The sequence below is a fragment of the Nymphalis io genome, chromosome 11, assembly GCF_905147045.1.
Source record: "Nymphalis io chromosome 11, ilAglIoxx1.1, whole genome shotgun sequence".
In the NCBI taxonomy this organism is placed as follows: domain Eukaryota; kingdom Metazoa; phylum Arthropoda; class Insecta; order Lepidoptera; family Nymphalidae; genus Nymphalis; species Nymphalis io.
The window spans coordinates 11,574,975-11,600,238 of record NC_065898.1 but is presented as its reverse complement, the minus strand read 5'-3'; the positions used below and the strand labels follow the sequence as shown (position 1 = coordinate 11,600,238).

The following is a 25,264-nucleotide window of genomic DNA, read 5'->3' as shown; positions in this document are numbered from 1 at the left end:
CTGGCAATTAACTTGGAGCTCATCTTCAATTAATAAAATCAACTAGCAACAATGTATATTAGAAATCAATATAAAGGTGCTATAATTAAAACTCAAGTACAAAACAATGTTTGCATTATTTATTATAGAAGTTCCTTGCCATAATTTCAGGTAAATAAATTAAATAATAAAATAACACCTTAATGAATACTTAAAATTAATTCAACGCCACGAAATTGAATTTTGAAAATTTAAAAACCAATCATTACCAAATATAGATCGAATCATAATCGAAAAAAGACGTCGTTTTGAATTCACTTAATGTCTATGGCAGATAAAATGTAATCAAAAATCATTTTAAATATATAATTAAACTAATGCGAAAGAGATCAAATGAACAAATTGGGTAAAAAATAACATTAAAATGTATAAAGATTTATTTTGCAACTGCCATTTTATTCCTGAATATTTATTGACAAACATGAGTAGAATCCACTCAGTAACATCGAAAGAATTATCGTGCATTTTTTATGGAGAATATTCATACAAAAAGGTGGACAAATGCAAATTTCTGCTTCGTTTATTATTTTTCATTGCATCCAAATAATCTGTCAATATGACGTCATGTTTGGATATGGTTGAAATTATTAACTTTTGCCTAATAATACATCATAGATTGAGATGTAAAAAACTAAGGTATATGCCAAGTGGATACATAGTATTAATGATAGTGTTGTATTTATATGATCTTTTTAAAGTTGAGCATATTCGTTGACATATTGAGAACACAAATTTATTTCCCTTTATTAAAAATTAATAGAGACTAAAAAAGATAATAAAGTTCATGAAATAATATTAATTAAAGCAAATGGCGTGAATTATTAACTAATGGAACAAACAAATAAAAATGAAATACTCATTGAAATAAAAAATGTTTAAACTAAGTCTGGAAGCCCGTAAAGTCCTTTCGAAAAAAATTCCAAGCACTTACAAATTAAGTCTTATTTATTACTAGATCTGATAACAACACTGACATTTATTAAAAATTAATTAACATTTGACTAGAATCCATTTTAATAAACCTATTAATCGAGTTGCGATAACATTTGTACAATAGAAGATTTTACGATTACATCTTAGCATTTGAAATAAGTTATTGAAACAAATAAATATAAATAAATAAAGAGGATTAAAGAAAAACAAAAACTTCAAAAACTAATGTTACTGTTGTTTGATGTAATAATTATAAGTAACAACTTATGTCTGTTAAAAGAAAAAATATGGTTACTGCTTGTCGTCTTCATTTAACTTAGACTCAGTCTTAGTTTCTTCTTTCTTACCTTCAGTCTTGTTTACTACATTATCTTTATCAAACTTCTTGCTGCTTTGATCTCTAGCATCGTGTTCATGTGTTTTTGTTCTTGATTCACATTTATTTTGAAATTCATGAGCTAAAGTTTTTTCGAATTCAGACGAAACTTTGTTTATATGTTTCTTCATTGTTGAATCTGGATAGCTCTAAAATTTATGAGAACTTTAAATAACTAGTGAAAAACTAAAGTAACCATTCCAACTTAAACTAGTTTTCAGATAATAATTAACATATACAGATATAAAAATATATAATGCTTATAAAAACAGGATTGCTTGTCAAATTTAGATGCAACAAGGATAAACTAAAGTGTATTTTGAAAATGACAACATAGTTATCATATTTTTCGTTTTATATTTTACCTTAAGATATAATCTGACGTTGTTAAAGATACGCCGAAAATCTTGGACTACTTGATCGAATTCTGTATAAGACGAATTTAACAGTTTTGTAGATATATCATTAAGAGACATAGGATATTTGACAACCTCATAAAATCTTGGGGCCTGAAAACAAACATATGTATTAGACATAATTTTGTAATAAATATACTTCGACTATAATTCAAATTATTTAATTTCTTACAATTTTTATATCCATATCCCGTTGAATAAATGCAGCTTCATTTAATTGTGATAAGCTAGTTAGAATATTTTCAAATTTTTTAATAACTGTTCCTGGCAAAGGTTTCTTTTTTTTAGGATGGTACCAAGTACCAGAGACAGCAACCTTTGATTTTCCACTGGTTTTTTTTTGGTTTTCATCTCTTACGTAATTGCCAGTCTGATCAAAATTACGTCGACGGGTATTTTCTTTAGACTCTTCACATTTATTGGTAGTCTCCTCTTGTTCGTTAGCATCTGTACTCTTACCTTGTTCTACAGTTGAGGTATTTGAATTATTTTCTATGTTAAGGATATTATCATTAGCGTGATTTTTATTTTGAGATATATCTTGAGTTTCTGATGTTTGACTCCATTCTGTAGATATATGTTTCAATGTCTGGCTGGTGTCTGCCCAGGGATCATTCGGAGTGATGTTCATTTTTAATTCCTTTAAATCTTGAGATAATTCTTCGTTCGTACGTAGTCCCAATGCGTTGTAAAGTCGTGCTGTATCTGACCTCGATCCTTCATGTATGAAATCCATTAATTTCGGTGCAGATTGCTTAGCAGCTTCCCAGGCTTTATCGGACATCATCGAACTTAATATATCAAGAGCCTCAACAGCTCGCATATCCAAACAAGATAGTTGAGATGGGGAAGATTTAAACTTTTGTTCTTCCATCACTATGTCCTCGGCTCGTCTTGACATCAAACATGGCCAAGATTCTAAATTGTATTTGGGTTGCGGTGCTAGTGTAACTTGTTGAAACGATAATTTTGCTTTCAAAGACGTAGTGTCCTCAACAGGATTATCATAGACGTCTTGAGAAGTATTTTGCAAAAAAGGAGGTACAGTTTCCACTGGTTTTATTGGTACCTTATAACTACCAGGTTTCATGTACACTTTGGATATTTCGTGAAACTCATCATTTTCAGGATCAATAAATTGCACGGGGCCAGAAATATTATTTGAAATCGTCACAACGTTTGAAGGTATTTGAACGTTGTGAGTATGATGAGTCAAAAAATCACTAGGTTCTTTTTGTACCATCTGACCCCATGCCGCAAAAAAATCAGCTTCTTCTTTAGTATCACCACAGCTATTATTTTTTTGAGCGTAGCAATTTCTAATCTCAGCTGACGATGCCATACTTGGTATTAAATTTTTTTCAACGTGACTTAAAGGCACCATTTTTGCCTTGAGATCTAATTCACGACGGTGTAATATATCACAAGAGGCGTTACTCAATATTGGTTGGCCAGAAGTCTTGCCAAGTTCTGCGTCCATTTTATGTTTCAATTGCGAATATAGCTCTCTTTGGTCAGCATGACACATATTTTCTAATACTCTACAATCTGGTACGTTTGTAATAGTCCAAGACTGCCTTGGTTTTGATTCACGAATACAACATGGATCACATTTATATTGGGTCTTTTGATAGTTTTCGCTTTCACTTTGATCGCTCAATGTGTAGAAGTTTTGAGAATTCTGTGGTGGTACTACAGGATATTTTTTATATGGCATACTTGTTCTAATCGACCATGAGCTTTCATTATAGCTTTGTGGAGTTGCTGATGTTTGTTGTTGCAGCCACGGTGGTTGGATCACGTTGTACGATGGAGAAGCGTTTATTGGTCTTGGAGTAGTAATGTGTTGTTTTATAGATTGAAATTTATTTTGATTTTGGTGCCGAGGTGCAGCTGAGTTTGTAGCGTAATAATTGTGAGTAAAACTTTTCTGTTCCATTGTAAAACCGTGATCAAGGCATTTGAATGTCTTATATATGTGCGTCAACATTTCTTTTGTAACCGCTTGCCATTGTACAAAGCATTCTCTTATATTTTGACTGTAATATTTATTTTCTATTCTAGAAAAGGTATCATGTTTTTCACTCAACAATTCTTTAACTCCTTTCCATCCATCTAAAATCCTTACAAAGGAAAATATAAAATTTTTGATAACCCACGGTATGCCCTGCGAGTGAAGATTTGCCACTGCGCTGTCAGGTTTCTGAACATTCGATCGTGTTTTAGCGCAAATAGAATGGATGTTTTTGAAACAAGGTCTATTATGGTGAGCAATTGCAATGTTTTCTGCATCAGTGCACGCCTCGATAGCTAATTGAACAATTTGGTTAGGAATTTGATCATGGATGACGATTTTGTCAAGAGCCGTCAATAATATTTCTGATGAGCCCACGTGTCTATTTCTATCATCTTGGTCTTGATTTAACCCTTTTTGAGACTTGCTGCACTCATTACGAGAATTCGTATCTGGTATATTACAAAGTTCTGATACCATTCTTTCCCCTTCAGCAAAGAAATCAAGACTCGATGTGGATTCTGATGTTAAATTTCTATCCTTTTTTCTAGAATGATCAGTTTCTGTACTGATTTCTTTATATTTTTCTTGATATCGAGGATCAGCGCTGTAAGCGTTTCGTTTGTCATGACTTTTTACAATTTTTTTCTTTACTCCACTTCCAATAGGTTCTTGATGAGAAACAGACCATGAGCTTTGTGAACGTCTGTCAGGATTAAGACGGTCAGTCATGATACCAGATCCACTATAGTTGGGTGAAGATGGATCAAATACGAGGCCAACTAAGGGAGAATTCGGTGGAGAGCTAAAAGAAGGGGCTGACGAATTTGTATATCTGAAAAAACATAAGTATATTATTCGAAACAACAGCTATTTTCATTTTTATTAAATAACGTACAGCTTATAATTTTACCTGGAGTGTTTCTGACTGGTAGAATTATCCGGTCCAGTTACAACTCTGCAATACGAAGTCTGGTCGATCAATTCTTTATTGGAACAACCTAAAAATTTGAAACTTTTCGTCAATAAGAAATAATTGGAGTAATTCATTTAATTTTCGCTAATTTAAATTGCAGTATCTAAACTAAAACTGTGAAATGTATTTTTTACGTTACTTATATAATATACATGTGTTTGTTAAAAGTCATGCCTAAGATTGTATTTTTATAATAATAATAATAATGTCCTCCAGACCGATTTCGGCCACGGCGGCCAATCTCAAAAGAGATTAGCCAACTACGCAGGAGATATTATAGTACACAAGTGTGTGCGCAAACACAGGTGCACTCTCTATTCCCTTACTCTCATAATCCGATGGGACGGCAATCCGACCCGACCAGAAAGAGTTCAGGTGCAGCACCAACGGCTTAACGTGTTTTCCGAGGCACGGAAGTGTACACACTTCCAACTTCCAGATTCCGGGCTGCTACTGAGAATTTTCTGACAGAAAAACCCAATAACCCAATTGGCCCGACCTGGGAATTGAACCCAGGACCTCCGGGTCTGCGGCCTTACACCAAACCACTAGACCAACGAGGCAGTCATTTTTTATATTATTTTTATATATAGTTAACACGTTTATTACATTCGCATGCATGTATATATTTATCTTGATGATTAGAGCAGTGAAAGTTAGTGATAACTCCATATAACTTTTGCCTATATACAAAATGTAATAAGGTTGAGACGGTAATAATAATAAAAACCTATATTAGTTATATTTTACATCTACGTCTATATAATGTACATATTTAGAAAATGTCTTTTACCATAACTCTTCCGGAAGAATGTTCCTTGGGTTATGGAATAAGAACTCTCTTGGCTACATTCTCTTCCTTCGCAATCACGATACTCTCTCGACTTGTTCGATGCTGAACCACCATAATCTTGCATTTGGTTTGATCCTGTAATGTAGAATAGAACAGAGAAAGCTCATTAGATACTGGCTGCTGACGTCATAATTTGTCCTTGGTGTAGTTTTAAAACGCAATTTGCATTTTTTTTATTCAAAATTTTTTCACTGCATTTTTGCTGCTTAGCGGTAGAATATCTGATCGGTGGTACCTACCTAGACAGGCTTGTACAAGGCCCTACCACCAAGTAGACTAATAATTTTAGACTTTCATATGATTTTCATGGTTAGTTTTCATATTTGAATAATTTTACTCATTTAGAATTTCTATTACCATGTATTTAAATAAAGAGCTATTGTCTATGATATTTTATTAAAAATTGCTCAAAATACAAATTTATAAAAGAAATGCATTAGTTGTTTTACTACAATTTCATTTCTTTCTAAAATAAGTAATAAATCATTTATATTTTACTTAAATTAAGTGAAATGTCTTAACGTGATCTAGATGGCTGGTGTGGCGTTCACGGAGCCTACCACACCTAGAAAAAATTCTACTATAACAAAACTACTTATTTTATAATATAGATTTTGTAAATAATTTACAGTCTGTAAAATACCTTATATACAAAAAAATCACTCACCGTTAAAGGCAGCTTTAATATCCTTCTCTAGAGTAGTTTTTATACGAACATGTCAAATTAACTAATAAGTATCATTAAGATCTTTTTTGGGCAATACCAAATTATTTTCGCTTAAGAACAAGGATGATTAGATCTTTCAAATCCGCTATGGGCACTTACACCTTGCTTATTTTCTAAATGAATGTTTTTATGAAGAATATCATTATTGTTTCTGATAATCGACGTGTAATGGACGATATATAACTTGCCAAATAATTGAAACGAACCATATGATTTCGTTCATTTGTTTCTTGACGTCGTGTCATTCGATTTTTGCTTTTCAGTAAACGTTTTCAGCCTTTTCGCGAACAAATGAGTTTTAACATTTTTTAATTAGGAAAAAATATTTTTTCTTCATAGAATTAAAGATTTCGGATCTATTATGCTATATGAAAGTCTATATAACAGTTTATATTAAATTAAAAATACCTTAATAAAAAACTTATTATAAATTTCACGACATAATTTGTTATTTTTTTTAATAATTCATTCCGGTGGAGCGTGATTGTGTATCTCACAACCGAACGAATACTTCGTATTTATAAATATAAGAAAAATAAAAACTGTTGTGAAGGAAATAATGTGAAAAAATAAAACAAAATAATTATTCGTTTATTCGTACCAATTTAATCATAAGTAGTTATTGCGCTATATAAAAAAAATGGTAACTAAATTTATTTTCTATTAAATGGAATGTATAACTGTAACTATCTCCATAATCACAGGTCTAGCTATATTTTTCTTTAAAATATATAATTATTAAAATGTTTAAATGTACATATTAAAATAAAGCTGATGATTAAATGATGATGAGAAAAAAAGATATCACTCGCTCCATTACAGAGATCGGTTAAACAGGAACACACCTCCTGCCGACCACCATAACCTGATCGGTGGTAACAAACGCCCTGTTGAATTAAAAAAATATTTTAATATTTATTAATATTAATGCTTATTATTCTGGTACAACAGACATATTTTGTTTAAATTAAACGAAGAAACTTTCTTTTGTTTAAGAATTAGTCAAAAAAAAGGAACTTGTTTAATAAAACTAATACCAGTTAGTACTATTTTTTATTTTTATTTTTATAATATAGATAGGCAGACGAGCATATGGGCAACCTGATGGTAAGTGATCACCAACGCCCGTAGACATTGGCATTGTAAGAAATATTAACCATCGCTGATATCGCCAATGCGCCTTCAACCTTGGGAACTAAGACGTTATGTCCCTGTATTTGCCCTGGCTCACTTACTCTTCAAACCGGAACACAACAATACTAAGTACTGCTGTTTTGCGGTAGAATATTTGATGAGTGGGCGGTACCTACCCAGACGAGCTTGCACAAAGCCCTGGTGATAACCAGTAAGTAACACCAGTTTAGTAACATTAGTTTTAAATACGTAAAAACTGTTTAATTTGTGTATATATTTCATCTCGTAGTCAGTAGTTGAGGATAATATTATGAGTGAACCATCTGGCAGTGGAGTAGTGTGGTGGAATAAGCTACAAATCTTTCTAAAGAGATGAGACTTTTGGCAGAAGTGGGATTATGTACGAGCTGTCACTATATTTAATATAAAATCCTATATTCCTATAAAACATTAAATGGTCACACACATGTGACGGCTAATTCCAACAACTAGTGTACTGCGCAAAGTGTGTGTGCAAAACAGGTGAGAGTTCTCTTGTTTCGTCAGATGTAATCTGACAACTCCAGCAAGAGATTAGGCGCCAGAGTAACGTAGTGCAACACTACCAATTTCCTAACTCCGACCTGCTACTGAGAAGACATTTGTTAGGAAAACCCACGAACTTTGAGCTCGACATAGTATTCGAACCTCGAGATATATATTTGTACAGCAGCTCTATATATATATATATATATATATATACATATATATATAATTATAGCCGATATGGCCCAGTGGCTAGAACACGTGAACTTTAACAGAAGACTGTGGGTTTAAATGCTCTGATCAGCTTGATAATGAAGGAAAACGTCGTGAGGAAAAAAGGAATCTGTATCCACCAAACCGCACTGGAACAGCATGACGGAAAAAAGGACGTCTAAATAAATATTGAACCCAGGTACATTTAGTGGGTGTTACTTTATACATAATTATAATCTTTTTTATAATTCCTACCTTATACCGGGTATCATCCCATCCACAACTTCTGATGACTCTACTTTCAGGCAAGTGACCATTGATCCCATAATCGACATGCTGTATCATCTTCCTGCACAGAGTGTGTGACACTCCCCGGTCGTGGTCGGAACAGTTTCGCTTCATGCTGTCCGGTAAAATGGCGTCTGAACACATGGAATTAGACGCGCTGTTGCATTCGTAGCACATGATTGTGGACCCTATAATAGACAAGTCAAATACATAAGGATTAAATAATCCAAGGAATATATAGGCTTTATAGTTCTGGAATACAAATTAGTTCCCAGCTAATACACGAGTTCCTTTGCCATTGGACTTATTTCTGAGCCTAATTGCTGAACATCTTGTAATCTATAATAAACAAAATAGTAATATATCGGTAACTTATTTATTAAGTATTTAAAAAAATAATTAATTGAAAACTAAAAAAAAAAACATGAAAACAAGCAAATAATAAAGAAGTTAAGCAGAATAATAAAGAAAAGCTTGTGAACTTTTTTTCACGTGAACTCAATTAAATAATTTCGAAACTTTCATTTACGACCCGGGCTTAAGAAAATTAAATGTCATGAATGTTATTTATTAATAGATTAATAAGTTTTGCTATAATTCTTGTTCCTAGTGATGAAGTGAAGTGGAAGTGGAAACAATAAACGATAACGGAAGCTCTGATAATATACTGTACCAAGTTTTGGATCATGAGCATGTCTTTAGTTTTGCAAGAAATAAACTATCTAACTTGAGTATGGTGGGTTGGCTTGAGTAAAATTTTTACCGCTTAGTTCAACTTCCACTTAACTTGAGCTGCTTGTTTCGTAATGGCTTCAAATTCTTCACGCATTTTCTTGTTACGTAAGCCGATCGAACTGGTAAAAAGTGTACAACCAGTTAAATCCTAAACCAGTGTGAACTGGTAAAAATTTCGACAATTTACTTTAACATTCATAAGGGCTTATATATAATTAAAATAAATTCCAAATAACATTTTTGAATAGTTTCCAGTTTTAATGACATAACTATGTAGTTTAATCAGGAAAAAGTATCTACTAAGTTTCTTGTCGATTCTTAAGGTTAAAATCTACATTCTGAAATGGTGGTAAAAAATTCAATTAGTTTTGTTTAGTTCATGAAATCGTTTGTAACTTATACTACTCGAATAACGTATATTTTATAAAACATGGAGATGTAAAAAAACGAACAACTTTTTTATCTTATTTCCTCAAGTGACAGAAATAATTAGTTGAATCTTTAGAGAATCGGAATTAGGATTAAGCAGGTAAATGCTGCTAGTATTCTTATAACCGTTTCAAAAGTTCATCATTTGTATAGCAGTTCTTAATTTTGATTATATATTTAATTAAAACCGCAAAGTAAATAACCCTAATTTATCTAATTTATCTTGATTTGAATAGCAATCAAACCTAAAGCTTCTGGGCTTACATAACTGCTGGGTTCAATAACCTGTTTATTATAATTTATAAAATTTATAATAATTTAAATTTGCTAAATTAATTAATACAATTTAAATATTAGCGTTTTAACTCACAACGTTTGTTTCAATTTGAATTAACTTACAAGATTTTTAATATTTAATATATTACTGTTCGATATTTTATCATTCGATAAAATAACTAAAAAATATGTTAAGTTATCTATTTTATTGTTATACTATGAAATAATTATCACCTAATTACATTATAATTAATACGACATACATACATTTTTGTCGAATGATGTGTTTGGTAAAATCAATCAAATTATTAAACATCTCATTATTGATAAAATATAAAATATAATTAAACAATTTTAGAGCACTTTAAGAACTTAACGTACCATATTGGACGAGTCCAAAAAGTATAAGAAGTCCAAGGCCGCAACACTTCATGTCTGCACGACTTATTCACAACTACACCCTGCATCTGTCCAGGGTTAGACTTAGCCTATAGCAACTAACTGAAACCTATGTACTCTGAGTGTGTCATCACACGCCAAACGGGAGGATGCTACTCATTGAATGAGATGCTGCGGGACGGAAGAGCACAATTTAGTTTGTTAGTCAATTAAGGTGAACAAGGTGGAATCTATTCGAAATCTGGTTTGATACTGTTTTGAAAATAGTTGATACTATTTTTTTATTGATTTCAATATCTAAGGCTCGTGGAGTATATAATAAAAGACAGGATCGTGAAAAACTTTTAATAAATACTTTGCATTTACAAACACAACAATATAGCTAACATGTTATATATATTATATATATTACAACAATATAAAGTGCACATACTCTGATTAGATCAATATTAAAGAGGCAGTGTTACGTTTGAGTTATCATCTATTTCAAGTCTATTTACAAGCCATCGCTAAATTATTTATCGCTTCGTGTGTCGCACTAACCGACACACCCATTGTCCCATTTGTAACTATATCGAGTCCTAATGGAAACATCTAACTTCATTTCGATAACTGACCTGGACTGGTCTCTCTAATTAAATTAGCAATATGTTTTTAATAAGCACATCAGCGATTTCATTTATATCTTTATGTAATCTATGATTTTAATTACCTTTAATTATCTATTCTATGTATCGGAACATTTAATTAATACTTCTTCGATCGCTATCTATTTTCGCTTTGGTATCTAGCTTGACAATTAGATAATTATTAGAATTTCAAACATATCTTTCATATTTTTTATCTCATTCACAACAGCTAGTTGCATCCGAAGGACTTCAATCATTCTAAAAGTAACTATATTCTCATATAACAACTTTGTATACATACACTTGATTTGATTATTCTATGATTTAGAATCTTAGTAAAGCGAATGTAAGGAGCATTAGGACGGTGGCTCCGACTGGTACCGCGGCGGAGTTACAGCCGTCTTCTAAGCACGAACACACCTCCTGTCTGCCTCCAAACCCTGAGCGCTGGTAGCAACGACCCTGAAACATATGGTTGAATCAATATTTTTACAATAAACCTATTTACTGTATTTTTAGATTAGATTTATCTTCATTAGAATAAATGGTAAGCAAACATCATTTTATATACTAAAAGTAACATTGTAACACAACTGGATAAGCAACTCTTTTTCTATAATGGAGAATGTATGAAATTTATTTCGATACACTGGTTCAGATCAGAATAGTGGACAGATTTTACAGAATATTTATCTATATATACTTAAACGATCTTTATCTAACTCCAGTATGAGACCAGTTATGATAAAAATTCAGTACATTAATAGGCATTTACTCTATATACTGAGCCATTAGGCTTGTATGTGTTATATTTTATGAAAAAAGGCTTAAAAGGTTAATGAACTTTTTTAAAATATTATATGTAGGAGGACGAACAAATGGGCCACCTGATTGTAAATGGTCTGGTAAATATTAATTACCACCAATGTGCCACCAAACTGTGGCTGTAGTTACATTGGCTCACTCACACTTCAAACCGGAATGCAACACAGCGGAGTAAAACTACTACTACAAGGATTCTTTTGTTTCTTATATATCTTTCGTAACTTTTAACGCACCTTGTAGCTGGTCTCATCCCATCCGCAGCCTCTGATGACACGGCTGTCCGGTGGCATACCGTTCATCTCGAACTCCACGACTTGTGAGATTTTCCGGCACATCGTGTCTTTTGGTCCGCAGGGTAGTCGCAGCGAGTCGGGCAGTTTGGTCAGCAGACATCGGGAGTCATTGTGACTATTACACTGGTAGCATGTGATGGCTAGACCTGTGGACAATTTGGTATAAATTTGTTATTGAAATTTATACAGTGGACGAGCTCATTGATCTCCCTTTTATAAAAAATTGTAAAGAAACAGGCCATATTACAAGCATGTATGAGCGTTTTTACTAACATTTATTTTACTTTTTAAGTTAGTTCGTGTATGTGTGACTAATATCTTGCAAATTAATTTTAAACCAATAGTATTAATTTATAAAGGTAACGATATTTTGCCAATTCTATCCCTCATAAAAATAAACCTCAGTTTGATTATAACAGGGCGCCAATACAACTTATTTATATCATATACGATACGTCTCCGATTCTATTCCGATCCAACATCAACTGTATCGCAACTGGGTGGTTGTGTTAAAAGAATAGGGAAGCGGTTAAACGGCCACAATTCCGTTTCGCTTCGATTGTGATGATGTAAAGTGACAATTTGTTAATGGAACTGTTTTCAGGAAAAGCCAATGGATTGAACTTTACTACACCAACACCAGCATCAAAGCATATTCAAGTAAAAGTATACTTAAAAAGTAGGTATTCTTATAATGAGATTATTTATATTTTTATTGGCCTCTGATTGTGCCTGTAAATATATAGTTAAGCTCACTCAAAGCAGTATAAAGCATTATTGCCGTCTAAGATGTCCGTCGAGTGAATAATTAGGATGGGTAGTTCTTAAATAAAATGCCAGCAAAAATATTATGATTTAAAGGTTTTATCTTTTATCTGTCCTGTATGTACACTAGTTGAGAACAGGACTGAAAAAGAGGTCGAATAGGTAGGGCTCACGATATCAGTAACTTTGTCTGCAAATGTAAGGCCATAGACAATTTTTTTCTTTACAATTATACTTGTTACCAGGAAATAGAAAACATAATAATAATATTTAAATTATCAATCAAATCTAAATTATATAGTTCTTCCGATAGAATCGTATTTGCGATCTCTGCTACAGACGTTACAACTTTCAAGACGATCCTAATATCGAGGGTCATATGCATTAACCATAAAAAAACGGTTTATTTGAAAATCCAATAAATATATTTAGTAAACAAAAGTCTTGTTATATTTTTATCGTGCATATCATAGTTACGTATTATATAACAAGACTGTGAACGAGGTCAGTGTATAGACACTAGTCTAAAATACAAAAATAAATAGTTTCCATCACAGACATGAAACATCTTCAAGCAGAAATATTTGCAACATCTCATAAAGTTATAAATAGTCTGAAGAATATACAAATAAGATCGCTTCCAGTTCTTGACCTCGTATCAATTTAAAGATAAAAATTATGATATACCAATTGACAAAGCAGGGTAGCAAAAATCTAGCGCTGTCGAAAGCTTAATATATACTCGTAGTTCAATTGCGTACAAGTTACCTGTACGGTTTGCGCAGTTAAGCTGCTGTAAAATTATAAAATGTATCATCTGCTCCGCGTATCTTCACGTACTTTGAAGAAGACGTCGCATGAATACACCCTAATTTGTGCAGCACAAAACCGCCTCCACGTGGAGAGTTCATTATAATATACTGCTTGGTGGTATGGCTTTATGTAGGCCCGTCTGAGTACCATCCACTCAACACATTTTCTACCGCCAAATTCCCGTTTTAGTTCCTAAGATTGGTGGCGCATTAGCGACGTAAGTAACGGTTGCTATTTCTTACGGTGCCATTGTCTATGAACGGTGATCACTTACCATCAAGTGGTATATTTACAAGTAAAACATAGAACGTGCGCTGTCCAACAGTGTATCTACTTCTGTAGTACTTAAGAAGCAGCAGAGCTATTGTTTCGCGATCATGATGGATACGAACCATTAGAACTTCGCAACTAAGCTCACTGTATCCATGCTAGGTTATGTAGGGCATCATTGCCCTGAAAGGGCATACGTGTTAAAAAAATCGATCAGTATTACTGAAGTTTTTTTTTTATTACGATTTATTAGCGCAAATAAACACAATGTTATATTTACTGAGTACCAGTTTGTTACATTTCTTTTTTAATTCTGTTTAATAATTATTTAATAATGTGGCCTCGTATAATTGAAGGAGCAGATGAACAGAAATACGTTATTTTAAAAAATAAATAAATATTCTACTTGGTAGCGTCGTGTTAAACGAAATGCACGTTAGTGTGAATTAATTAAGTTCAGTTTTATAAAATAATAAATTAATTTATAATTATAGCTCTATAATTTTAATTGAATGATATTGTTTGTTATTCAGAATGTACACACGATGTTCTGATTCAACCCATACACTAAAGCTCATAAATAATTTAAAAGTGCTCGTTTTAATTTGAATCTGGCTTATACCTACCTTGATTGGGCTTTATATATGTGCTTTTTCGACTTCTCTTTATGAAAAATTTAACTTCCTCCTAAATATGTCCAAATTCGATCGGGTTACTAGAGCCTATTAAAAAGTTCTTCCTAGATTTGATTATATACTAACAGGTAGCTTATGTAGAAGTTACTTTATGGCGTATAACTTGTTTTTTTTTCTATAATCGTACTAATATAAATAATATATAAGAATTACGATGCTCTAATCGTTTAAACTAGTATAACGCGTAGTTGAGTTCCACCCATATTTTTTTAGTCAATGGTTACAATACCTGAATCTTAACCGTAGACTGTGGGTTCGAAAACGTGCAAGGCGCATGCATAAATATTTATGCTCTTAATTTGCGTTAATAAAATGATCTCGTGCTCAGCGCCGAAGGAATGTTTTCCTTGGATGAAAATCTACCACAAGTGTATTAGAGGTGTACACCAACCAGCGTTATAGCAACGTGGTTTATATTCCAAAACCGAAAGAAACATAAAGGGATTTACAGGATCTAACTTTATGTGATAAGCCGGTTGGCGTGGTTGGTAAATACTTGCCTTTCACGCCGAAGGTTGTGGGTTCGATTCCCACCCAGGACAGACATTTGTGTGTATGAACATATCTGTTTGTCCTTTTTTTCCACTGGAAAAGCGCATTTACGCGTTTCCCCCACTTGAAGTGTATGTGGGGCTCGCCGCCGCTGAAGGCGCCGAAATACCCACCAAAAAACCAGCGATACCCACACCGTCTTTTCGGGGGACGCCACGGGATCGCTTGCGCATACTACTGTGACGTCCCGACGGTAGGCCCGCCTCTGCAGGCCTCCAAATTCTAAGGGGTTCTCGGGTTATGTCTGTTTGTCCTGAGTCTGGGTGTAATTATCTATATAAGTATGTATTTACAAAAGAAAAGTAGTATATGTAGTATATCAGTTGTCTGGTTTCCATAGCACAAGCTTTGTACAAGCTTAATTTGGGATCAGATGGCCGTGTGTGAAAATGTCCCAGGATATTATTATTATATTATTATTATCATTATATATCTAAGGTTCTTTGAATTTTCAAATGTCTACTTCGTTACCCTCTTTACGAAAATATGAAAAAAAAATTAATATAACAATTAAATATAGATAAATATTTGCTTTGTTCTTAGAAGCCAATTTATTGAAGCTCAGTACCAAGTCGGTTACTTGATATCACTTGCTTAACTGGGGATAACATGAATATAGAGTACAGTTTTGTTCTATATTTTAACAAATGACAAACGGAGAAATAAAATATCACAAGGATATCCGCAAGTAAGGAATTTATAAATTCCCACAGCGGAGCAACGTGATGTGTTAGGATCCCTACAACAGGAAATGGGCGTTTTATCTCTTTAACTTTATTACTATGTCAAAGTCAAAGTGATAATATTTATTTAATATATCAGCGTTTCTATGTCCAGATGACCCATTGGCTATACACGTTTTATTTTTATTTTTTCGAAATGTCAAGTTGCTGTTGGCCAGAGTGGCCTCTACAGCGTCACCGGGGGGGTGGGCGAGATGGACTCAGCCGGATGTTGGGAGCCACACGAGGGGCTCAAGAGAGTCGGACGTCCTAAGGGTGCCTCCTATGAGGCCGGACCTCGGCTTAAGACGCCGTTGAAATCGGGAGGGGAGTGGCTATACACGTGAATCTAAAGCGAAGATACACTGAGTTTTCATGTGCTTAACTTGTGTTTATAATTAATGTATTGCTCAACAATGAATAAGCTCCCAGACCCTTCTACACCAAAATATGTGTATTATATGTCTGAATGTTAACTAAGCCTTACTAAGTAGTTACATTATAGAGATCCTTCCTGATGAATTCAAGAGTATCCAAAAACGATGTTCATATCCAAAGCTCAACAAAACATATTTCAAACAATTTACGTATTGTTTTTCCAAGTGTACTTTAGATCATATTACTGGATAAACAGACAGAAATACGATAGTTTCAGGTCAACAACAAGAAACAGCAATATAATAAGTATAAACGATTGCTATTTTTATCGAACAAAGTGAGTAATACACACGAATTACAAAGCATATTTAAAAAAAGTAAGCAATTACTAGATCCCATTCCAGCTTCGCAAGGGTAGAATATGGGTCAGTATATAACGATTATATCGTTATATGATATAACATATAATTCTATTGGTTCACGCGGCCAGTAAAGCTCCCAGTCGCCATGATTTTTCCTACATCTTCAACTGAATTAATAACTTATTGGTGGTAGGGCTTTGTGCAAGCCGTCGTCTGGGTAGGTATCACCAACTCATTAGATATTCTACCGCAAAGCAGCAGTACTGGGTATTGTTGTGTTCCGGTTTGAAGGGTGAGTGAGCCAGTGTAATTACAGGCACTAGGGACTTAAAATCTAAGGTCCCAAGGTTGGTTTCGCATTGGCGATGTAAGCGATGGTTAACATTTTTTACAGTGCCAATGTCTAGGGGCGTTTGGTGACCACTTACCATCAGGTGGCCCATATGCTCGTCCGCCTTCCTATTCTATAAAAAAAAACCTAATGTATTATACTACTGAACCTTCCACATGGATTACTCCATCCTTTGATGGAAATCGTATGAAAATCCGTTCCATAGTATTTAAGTTTTTAGCGTGCAAACAGGCAGACGGATAAACGCGATACCAGAAACTTTTACGCAAGTCCCAAAATCTGTATAAGGTTTCAATTCAATTCGACGAACGCGTAGAATACGAACAAAACTAAGTGCTATGTTTTTATATAAGACAACGTGATACAACATTAAACATACAAGTTATTGATATCAAATATATAGTCTAGGTGCAAATGGGTTAGACTACATTCGGTAAATTACCTATCTTAATATAGGTGTTGTTTAAATTTAAAAGAAATTATCAATTGAATTTTAAGAAAACCTCATTATGTAAGTCCCGGGTAAAGTTGTTGAATAATAATGAATACACTCTTATATGAGTATATAAATGTATATAAAATTTATCAGTGTTAGCTCTGCGTTCCATTAATCTTGAAAAATTACGATTTAAAAGTGTTGTTACGTACAATGGAAATGATTTACGTGTATTTGTATTAAGAGAGTACGAACAGCTTGTAATCATTTCCGTGTCATCCTTCTTTAAATAAGATTGATTTAAATTTTATTTGTTCCGTCTGATTTGATGTCACAGCTTTTTCTCAAGATATGCATCAGACACGGACATCCTGTTTAACAAAACTGTGAAGACGGGGATATTTTTCCTAATTTAAAAAGGATATACTTAAAAATAACCTCCTATTTGGAAATTAAACATATTGCAAATTTACTTATCATATATATTCTATCAAAGAAAGAGATTTTTTGTAAGTTTGTTTGGATATACAAGTTTATTCCGCGAACAGAATAGCGGAAATCAAACATTTCAGGGGCATAGCATTGACCGAAACTATAATAAAATGTTTTAAAGGATAAATCCTAATAAAAGGGAACAGCATTGAAACACTTCAACTAAATAAACCACAAACCTTGTTGGAGCAAACTACATAATACCGCCAAAAAGCAAAACGTCACGAACGCCATATTGCCGTTAAATCCCGCTCGAACCGGTTTTCTCCGCTGAAGACCGCGCGCGGTTCAGGTCACGGTGCGACTGAATCGAGACTACAGGACTAGTGCTGGTGTTTATGCTATATCTATGATCAAATCGACGGTGGGCACCGCTTATTCAATTGCCGTAATACATGGCAAATTGACTGATATATTGAGCGCACCGGTATAGGTGGAAAGGGCTGGTATCCAGGTCTTGCTGGTTTCAAATTAGATTGAATAGAATGTGACAATTGTGTCAAGTTGATCGAGATCAGGGGTGTGTTCTTAATTTTAATATTTAGAGCTTTATGTTTTTTTTTAAATTTAATTTTTGTCTATCTGTGAAACTGTCAATTATTACAGGACTTTTTTGAGATAACAGAAATATAATGAATTTAACAATGGGGTTTTATCCGATAACATTTTATATTACAAAGGAATTATGGAACATTGGTATAAAAATTATTTATTTTTAAGTGCCTTCTCTAAGTGATCTAATTTGTGAACGTTAATCAAACTTATTCAAACTTTTATAGTTGGTGAAAACAATGAAAACAAAACTTTATAGTAGGTGTAGACAGGTACTTGAATGATAAATACTTACGAGTATCACTTGTTGGCTATATATAAATTTATTATTTTTTGTTACTTCTTTTTTTAAAGCTTCTATTTTTGTATTTATGAACTGGTTTCCATTTTTCATTCGCATGTTGTGTTTACTTTTAAATGATCTTTACAGTTACATAATAAGTTTATATTTGCTGTATCTTTAAAGTTATTTGTGTAAGTTATTGTAAGTAAACGGTAAACCTAATAAATAAAATAATATAATAAAGTAACATAGTGTGTGACGCTTGTTGCCAACGTAAAAAAATATAAAAATTTTACATAAGGTTAGACGGACTTGTCTACTGCAGACCCTAGCTAGTGATATGAGGAAGGAATGAGGGTAACGGTGACGTCATATGTAATCGAAATACCTTAACGCAAACATTTGGTACGGAGCACTTTCGTATAGTATTAGCGTTTCAGTTTTAAATGTAGGTATAACTTTGCGTAATAGCTTTATATTATACAAACTATTCTTTTACAGGCACACGTATATAATGCTCTATCCATACACACGCACACAGATAAACACGCACACATTTTTTTAAACAAGAGAAAATGCTTTTTCTTTTAGTTTTTAAAATGTTATTTTTTTTTTATATTGCAGTTGACAGATGGGCCACCATGGTAAGTAGTCACCACCAACCGATATTGGCACCGTAAAATATATATACCATTCCTAACATTACAAATGCGCAATCAACATTGGGAACCAAGATGTTATGACCTCTGTAACTGTGGTTACACTGGCTCACTCACCTCTCCAGCCGGAACACAACAATACTAAGTATTATTGTTATTGTTACCACTGCGTTATACATTTTCACCAGCTGACGTAAAAGCTTATTTAATTTCACCTGTTAGTGTTTATGGGTCAAACTTTGCATCAGTATTTTTATGTATACATTAGTTATTGTAATATGTATCTCCGGCGCAGACGTACAAGGAGACCCGACCCCTGCTGAACTGGGAAGAGAGTTTGGACAAAGAAGAAGACGAAGATTGTAATATGTACCTGCATAGACGCGTCCGTGCCTTTGGTGTTATCTGTAATTTGTTTCTATGTTATTTTAATGTGACCGCATGATTATTACCTGGCAGCATCAAAATTTAAGTTTCAGTATTTTATAACAGTTCCGTTCAATACTCAAAAGATGAAGCTGCGCACACTTTTGTTACTGGTGAAAATACAATTTTATTTTGTATATGGATTACATACGAGTTTTTACTTATTGTTGAAATTGATTAATTTAGATTTAATAATTTATTTTCGTTTTTCATTTGTGGCGCAGGATGATTCGGTGCCCCAACCCTGTCTCTATCTATCACGCTCATAGTCCAATGGTACTAAATAGATCGTTTCGATCGATTATCGTTTGATATTGACATGAATTGTGACGTCATCAACGGAAACGACAACTTTCGTTAATATTCTATTGTTTCATTTGTCAGTTTTCCGTTGTTTCTAATTTTATATTTTGTCGGTAAATATTTTATTTTTTTAGTTATTTACTTCATTTGGTATTTCAACAATGTGTACACTGATTAAAATATTGTAATATAACAAAAGTAAATTCTATTATAGATGTCACAATTACTTAAAGAAGTTCTTCTTCTTTACAGCGGGCGCAAAATGAAAATAAATAGATTTTATTTGGGTCAATTGTTTTATACTTTTCTAGACATACATATCTGCTTTGCGTATACCAATACCTTTTCTTTCTACAGAATGAATAGCTTCCTGTTTTTTTTTTGGGTGTTATAAAACGAATTCATTTAATAAATTTTACTGGACTATGCGTGTTTGTGTTTACGTCAATTACGCTATTTTTACAACTTTTCTAGACAGAGCATTACGATGATTGTTGTATGATATTGTTTTTTAATTAAATACCAAGTTAAAAGAACTTATTAATAACATACTATGATGTAATCAATTTACTAAAACGAATACAATCTATACTATTAATAGAACTGCGAAAATAGCTCTGTCTGACTGTTACCTTTTCACGGCTAAGCCACTGAACCGATTTTGATAAAATTAGATGTGAAGCAAGCTTGAGCCCCGAAGAATAACATAGGCTACTTTTTGTTATGTATAACACTTTTTCCCCACAAGCGAAGGCACGCGTAAAAAGTAGTTTATATTATAGTGTTTTTCACAATCAAAAGTGTATTAAATCTCAGCTCTAACTGAATCTTTGGACCTTGTTTAAATTTCATTTGCAAGATTTAATCCACACACACTACGTGTTTGTGTGTGTGTTGTTAATGTGTGTGTGTGTGTGTGTGTTTTAAATTTAATCGATCACAAAATACGATTTTCCAAAAGAACATTGAATAAATATTTTAACAATTAATGACCCTATATATAATAAATAGTATATAACATATTAGATACTGATAGTCCAATCAAAACATAATATGTCAAGACACATGAGCATAACAATATTTAAGAAAATGTGGTTATGACATTCATTTGACTATTGATAAAATTATTATATATGTATATGAGTTTATATCGATGTATGCGTGAAACGCACACAACCTCAACTCAGCCTCCGCATAGTCCGACATTAAGAGATTAGAGGCGAACAAATTGCTGCTTCCTGCTCCTGCGCATAGGACGTAGTAACGAGCTGCAATCCAGGAAGTGTCTCACTAGTTGTGCCGCGTGGTTTTCGTCTTATCATATATCATTCAAGTAGTGATAAATACACTTTTATAGTAATAACTAAATATAAAATAATAATACCATATTCTTAAATTGTTTGCGTAAGATCTTTGTTTAAAAAACGTTTTAAAAATATATATCTGTTCTATTTTTAAATAATCTAATCAATCACTTTTCACATAATTAATTAATTTATTTGACTATTACTGATTTTTGCATATAGGTAAGTGAAATTTGTAAGTTGGTTAACTCGCACATGTGTGGGATATTTTTTTTTGTTATTGGTGTATAAAGAAACGTTTAAGCTGATTAGAGCATCCTTGTCCAAACTTCTGAACATGTTCACACCTGTGAATATAAAACGATAAAACATTTTCGCCTCTGAAGTCGAATTTGTATGAATTTAATAAGTGGGTAGCCTACCTACGTGAAACAAAGTCGAACGACTGAACGACAAAATGTAATCTACTTCTTACAAGTAATAAATACACCAGTAGAAGTAATAAATTTTATTATGTGCTAATTTTAATATTTTTAATATAATAACTTATGAGACATTTTAAATTTAATTATAACAAAATATCATATATTGTTAATTCGATGACAATCGTTCAGTTCTCCGTTTTTTATATATGCGCGGGAAAAACTATTTTTTTAACTTTTTTTTAACAAACAATAACAATGACGTTCTGAAACCGATTACATTTTTAATAAATCAAATACAATAAAGAAATATGTAATTATTAAATATATTAAATGAAGTACATAAATAAGTATTTCTAACACAAGGAGTGAGGGTACCACCTGCTGTGGTATGTGTGTTAAGTCAGTCATAAGCTATTTCTATTTTAAATTTCACACAAATCCGTTCAGTAGCTTTGGCGTGAAAAAGTAACAAACATTTATCCATTCACCCTCATATTATTCATAAGTTTTCTCTTGTGGATGTCACTTATATATATATATATATCGACTGTATGTACTATAGATAATCTATATAACTACAACAACTTCGAAAATGAATCGATGTGGGTTATAACTAGTTAAGTGGAATAGTGTTGTGTTATAAATAAATAAATAAATCAAGAACTGTTTAAACTGCGTAATAGCAGCAGAACAATTAGAAAACCGCATGCGATTTGTATATCTACGGGATGTTTACCTTTATTTCTACCTCGAGTATACATGGGATTGCGGCAAGTCTACTTTTATATATGCAGAACTCATTCTCAGTTTTTCTAATAATGGCTAAGCACGGCAGACGTTGACTTGTTTGTATAATTATATTTATTTCTTATATAAAATTAGATGATTTTTATTTGGTGAAAGATGCGGTGTTCTAATAGTTTAATTGCGTGTAAACATAATAACTCTAAAACCGATGAATACCAAGTTTTATGTCTGTAGGTAAATTGTATAAAAGTAGACTTGCCGCAATCCCATGTATACTCGAGGTAGAAATAAAGGTAAACATCCCGTAGATATACAAATTGCATGCGGTTTTCTAATTGTTCTGCTGCTATTACGCACTTTAAACAGTTCTTGATTTATTTAGTTATAACCCACATCGATTCATTTTCGAAGTTCCGATGACAATTTCGCGGACATTGAAACCGCCATTTTTTCGCGAATTTATAGGGAATATTATAGATTATTCAAGATCTCGACCAATTATATCGCGGCAATTGATATCGGTGACCAATTATACCGGCGTCAAAGTTTTTTATTTGGTACCTCTTGTGGTTGGAATAGGTTACAGTCGAGAACGTTTATCATGAAGAAGTTCATACATGTGCCAACTTTTAAGGTGATCCGTCCACAAGCAGTAGGTATCGAAGTATTTTAATATTAACTGTTAGGAATATATCAAATCAGTAAAAAGTGTTGAATTGTCTATAATTTCATTTCAATGTCTGTGATTGGTACGCCAGAAGGCTATTTATGTTTAAAATACCTCTGTCATACTTAATACAAATTGATAAATAAGACAAAAGACATATAATGATAATAATAGACATACCACCACCAATTTATATGTTAAAATATATATAAATGGAGAGATATATCAAGATTGAAGTTGAATTGTTGATTGAAAAATATGGGCCTTAAAGCGTCCACGGCCATCTTCCTGTATCTGTGAATATTATATAACGACGTTATCTATAAATCTGCGTGTGGTGTTGTCAACGCAACGTTTTCGACATGAGGTAGTTTAAGTTCTCAACATTTTTACGTAATTGTCGGTGATATTTTAAAGACGCGTTTGGATTCTACTATCACTTACCATCAGATGGTGTAGAATCATTTGCTCTCCCGACAAATATATATATAATATTGCGAACACAAAAATTATTTAATTGGAAACGTATAATAATTATGTATATCCAGATAACTTACAATATATTTTTAACATAATTATTTATCATATAACATTCTTAGCCTAATTAATTTTAAAAATAAAAAAGGGTAACGACCACTTAATTTTTGAGGAGATAATTTGGCTTGGTCTATGAATGTTGAATATACTCGGCAAAGTAATTATTACTTTCACACAAAACTGCCTCTGCGGAGTACTTAATGTTAATAGAATGCTTACTCAAGATACATAACGCCCACACAAGTTAACGTGGTGTCCCAAATTTCCCAAATTTATTAATAGAAGTTTGTAAATGATTCTTTATTTTGCTAAAAACACATTAAAAGCATTTACTGTAACTGAAATCTTTTTTACGGTAAACTTATGTGAAAAATCTAACCGATTGAACTGATATTAAGCACATGTTCCTAAGCAATTTGTTCTGGTGACTATACAATTGAGGATAAATATAGTTTTTTTAAGTGCAACAATGTAAAATCTTCAGTTAAAAACTTTTTTTAAATGTAACTTATGTCTCATTATAGTTCTTTGCCAAATATACACGTCGTGTAATGTCAGAATTTGATTTTCGAAATTGATCATAATAATTATAATATTACAAGAATACATCAAATACATCAAAATATATCTATTTATCGCCATAAGTCGTTTGTCAACATTTCACGTGTGAGTAATGAAATGAGTTCTTAGAGAATAGCACTGCCGCTCAGTATAAATGAGTTAAAACAAAACACTAGATTTTAGCTAGACTATTTAATATAAATATTTTAGAGCGTAAACTCTTTATGATATTACTCCATAAGATGTACCAGCGTCTTGAATATATATGCCATCTTAAATCCATGATATTACGGAGTGATCTTCAGCTTTGATTCGTTTGAATATAATTTTCAATATTTACCTATGTATCATACTATATGAAACCTTGAATTTTAAATAGAATATTCGGTCAAGCGGAACTTCCCAAAGTAAAAGCTACATTAAATATATAACAATGTCGATATACATTTGAATTGTTATAAAGGCGTTTGATAGCTTCTGATACAAAAAGACAAAATGTTCTTTAAATATTTAGATCACATTGACGTTGGGCATAGAAATACATTATTCTATTTTCCTTTGGAAATTCCTCTATTGTTATTATTATTCGCTACCATTCATTTGTTTATTTTTTCATATTTCAATTATCATATTAATATGTCTTGTGGTTTCCGGCCAACACACACCATCTTGTCGTAAGATCCGAGTAAGAGATTTTTCATGTTAAGCGATTGATGTCATTCATCGATGCCATAAGCTCATGTCTGTTTTGTTTGACTGGCATTTATGTTCTGACAAATCAATTTTCTTGTAATGTGATGATATACTATTTATATATAGCTATTCGTAAATATCATAAAAGGAAAACCTAATTTGACTTACACAAAACAGCTTCATCATTCAA

At 32.6% G+C, this 25,264-nt stretch overlaps 3 protein-coding genes across 3 annotated transcripts in view; all 3 read right to left on the bottom strand.

The window, feature by feature from the left end:
- The window catches only part of LOC126771726 (nucleolar MIF4G domain-containing protein 1 homolog), a 40,139-nt gene extending 39,122 nt beyond the window's left edge, over window positions 1-1,017 (bottom strand). Inside the window, exon 1 of the mRNA XM_050491775.1 lies at window positions 1,008-1,017. The gene's annotated coding sequence lies outside the window, so the exon portion shown is untranslated. The remainder of the gene's footprint in view (window positions 1-1,007) is intronic.
- LOC126771724 (uncharacterized) lies at window positions 213-6,336 on the bottom strand. Its single transcript, XM_050491769.1, has 6 exons — window positions 6,275-6,336; window positions 5,548-5,682; window positions 4,692-4,779; window positions 1,937-4,613; window positions 1,714-1,857; window positions 213-1,497 (listed from the first exon to the last, which is right to left on the bottom strand). Exons 2-6 carry the CDS (start codon window positions 5,669-5,671, stop codon window positions 1,264-1,266), a joined length of 3,267 nt encoding a protein of 1,088 aa, XP_050347726.1. The 5' UTR covers window positions 5,672-5,682; window positions 6,275-6,336; the 3' UTR covers window positions 213-1,263.
- Window positions 6,337-10,664: 4,328 nt separating this feature from the next.
- Window positions 10,665-18,274, bottom strand: LOC126771804 (uncharacterized). The gene is made up of 3 exons (XM_050491911.1): window positions 18,097-18,274; window positions 12,021-12,226; window positions 10,665-11,424 (listed from the first exon to the last, which is right to left on the bottom strand). Exons 1-3 carry the CDS (start codon window positions 18,149-18,151, stop codon window positions 11,287-11,289), a joined length of 399 nt encoding a protein of 132 aa, XP_050347868.1. The 5' UTR covers window positions 18,152-18,274; the 3' UTR covers window positions 10,665-11,286.
- Window positions 18,275-25,264: the final 6,990 nt, after the last annotated feature.

Excerpts from the sequence above, each read along its gene's own strand:
- LOC126771724 (XM_050491769.1), bottom strand. The coding sequence starts at position 5,671 with ATGCAAGATTATGGTGGTTCAGCATCGAACAAGTCGAGAGAGTATCGT. Across the intron at positions 4,614-4,691 it reads ACCAGTCAGAAACACTCCAG|ATATACAAATTCGTCAGCCC; the intron begins GTAAAATTATAA and ends ATGTTTTTTCAG. Across the intron at positions 1,858-1,936 it reads GGGATATGGATATAAAAATT|GCCCCAAGATTTTATGAGGT; the intron begins GTAAGAAATTAA and ends GTTTGTTTTCAG.
- LOC126771804 (XM_050491911.1), bottom strand. The coding sequence starts at position 18,151 with ATGGCGTTCGTGACGTTTTGCTTTTTGGCGGTATTATGTAGTTTGCTC. Across the intron at positions 12,227-18,096 it reads ATGTAGTTTGCTCCAACAAG|GTCTAGCCATCACATGCTAC; the intron begins GTTTGTGGTTTA and ends AATTGTCCACAG. Across the intron at positions 11,425-12,020 it reads GGGATGAGACCAGCTACAAG|GGTCGTTGCTACCAGCGCTC; the intron begins GTGCGTTAAAAG and ends CATATGTTTCAG.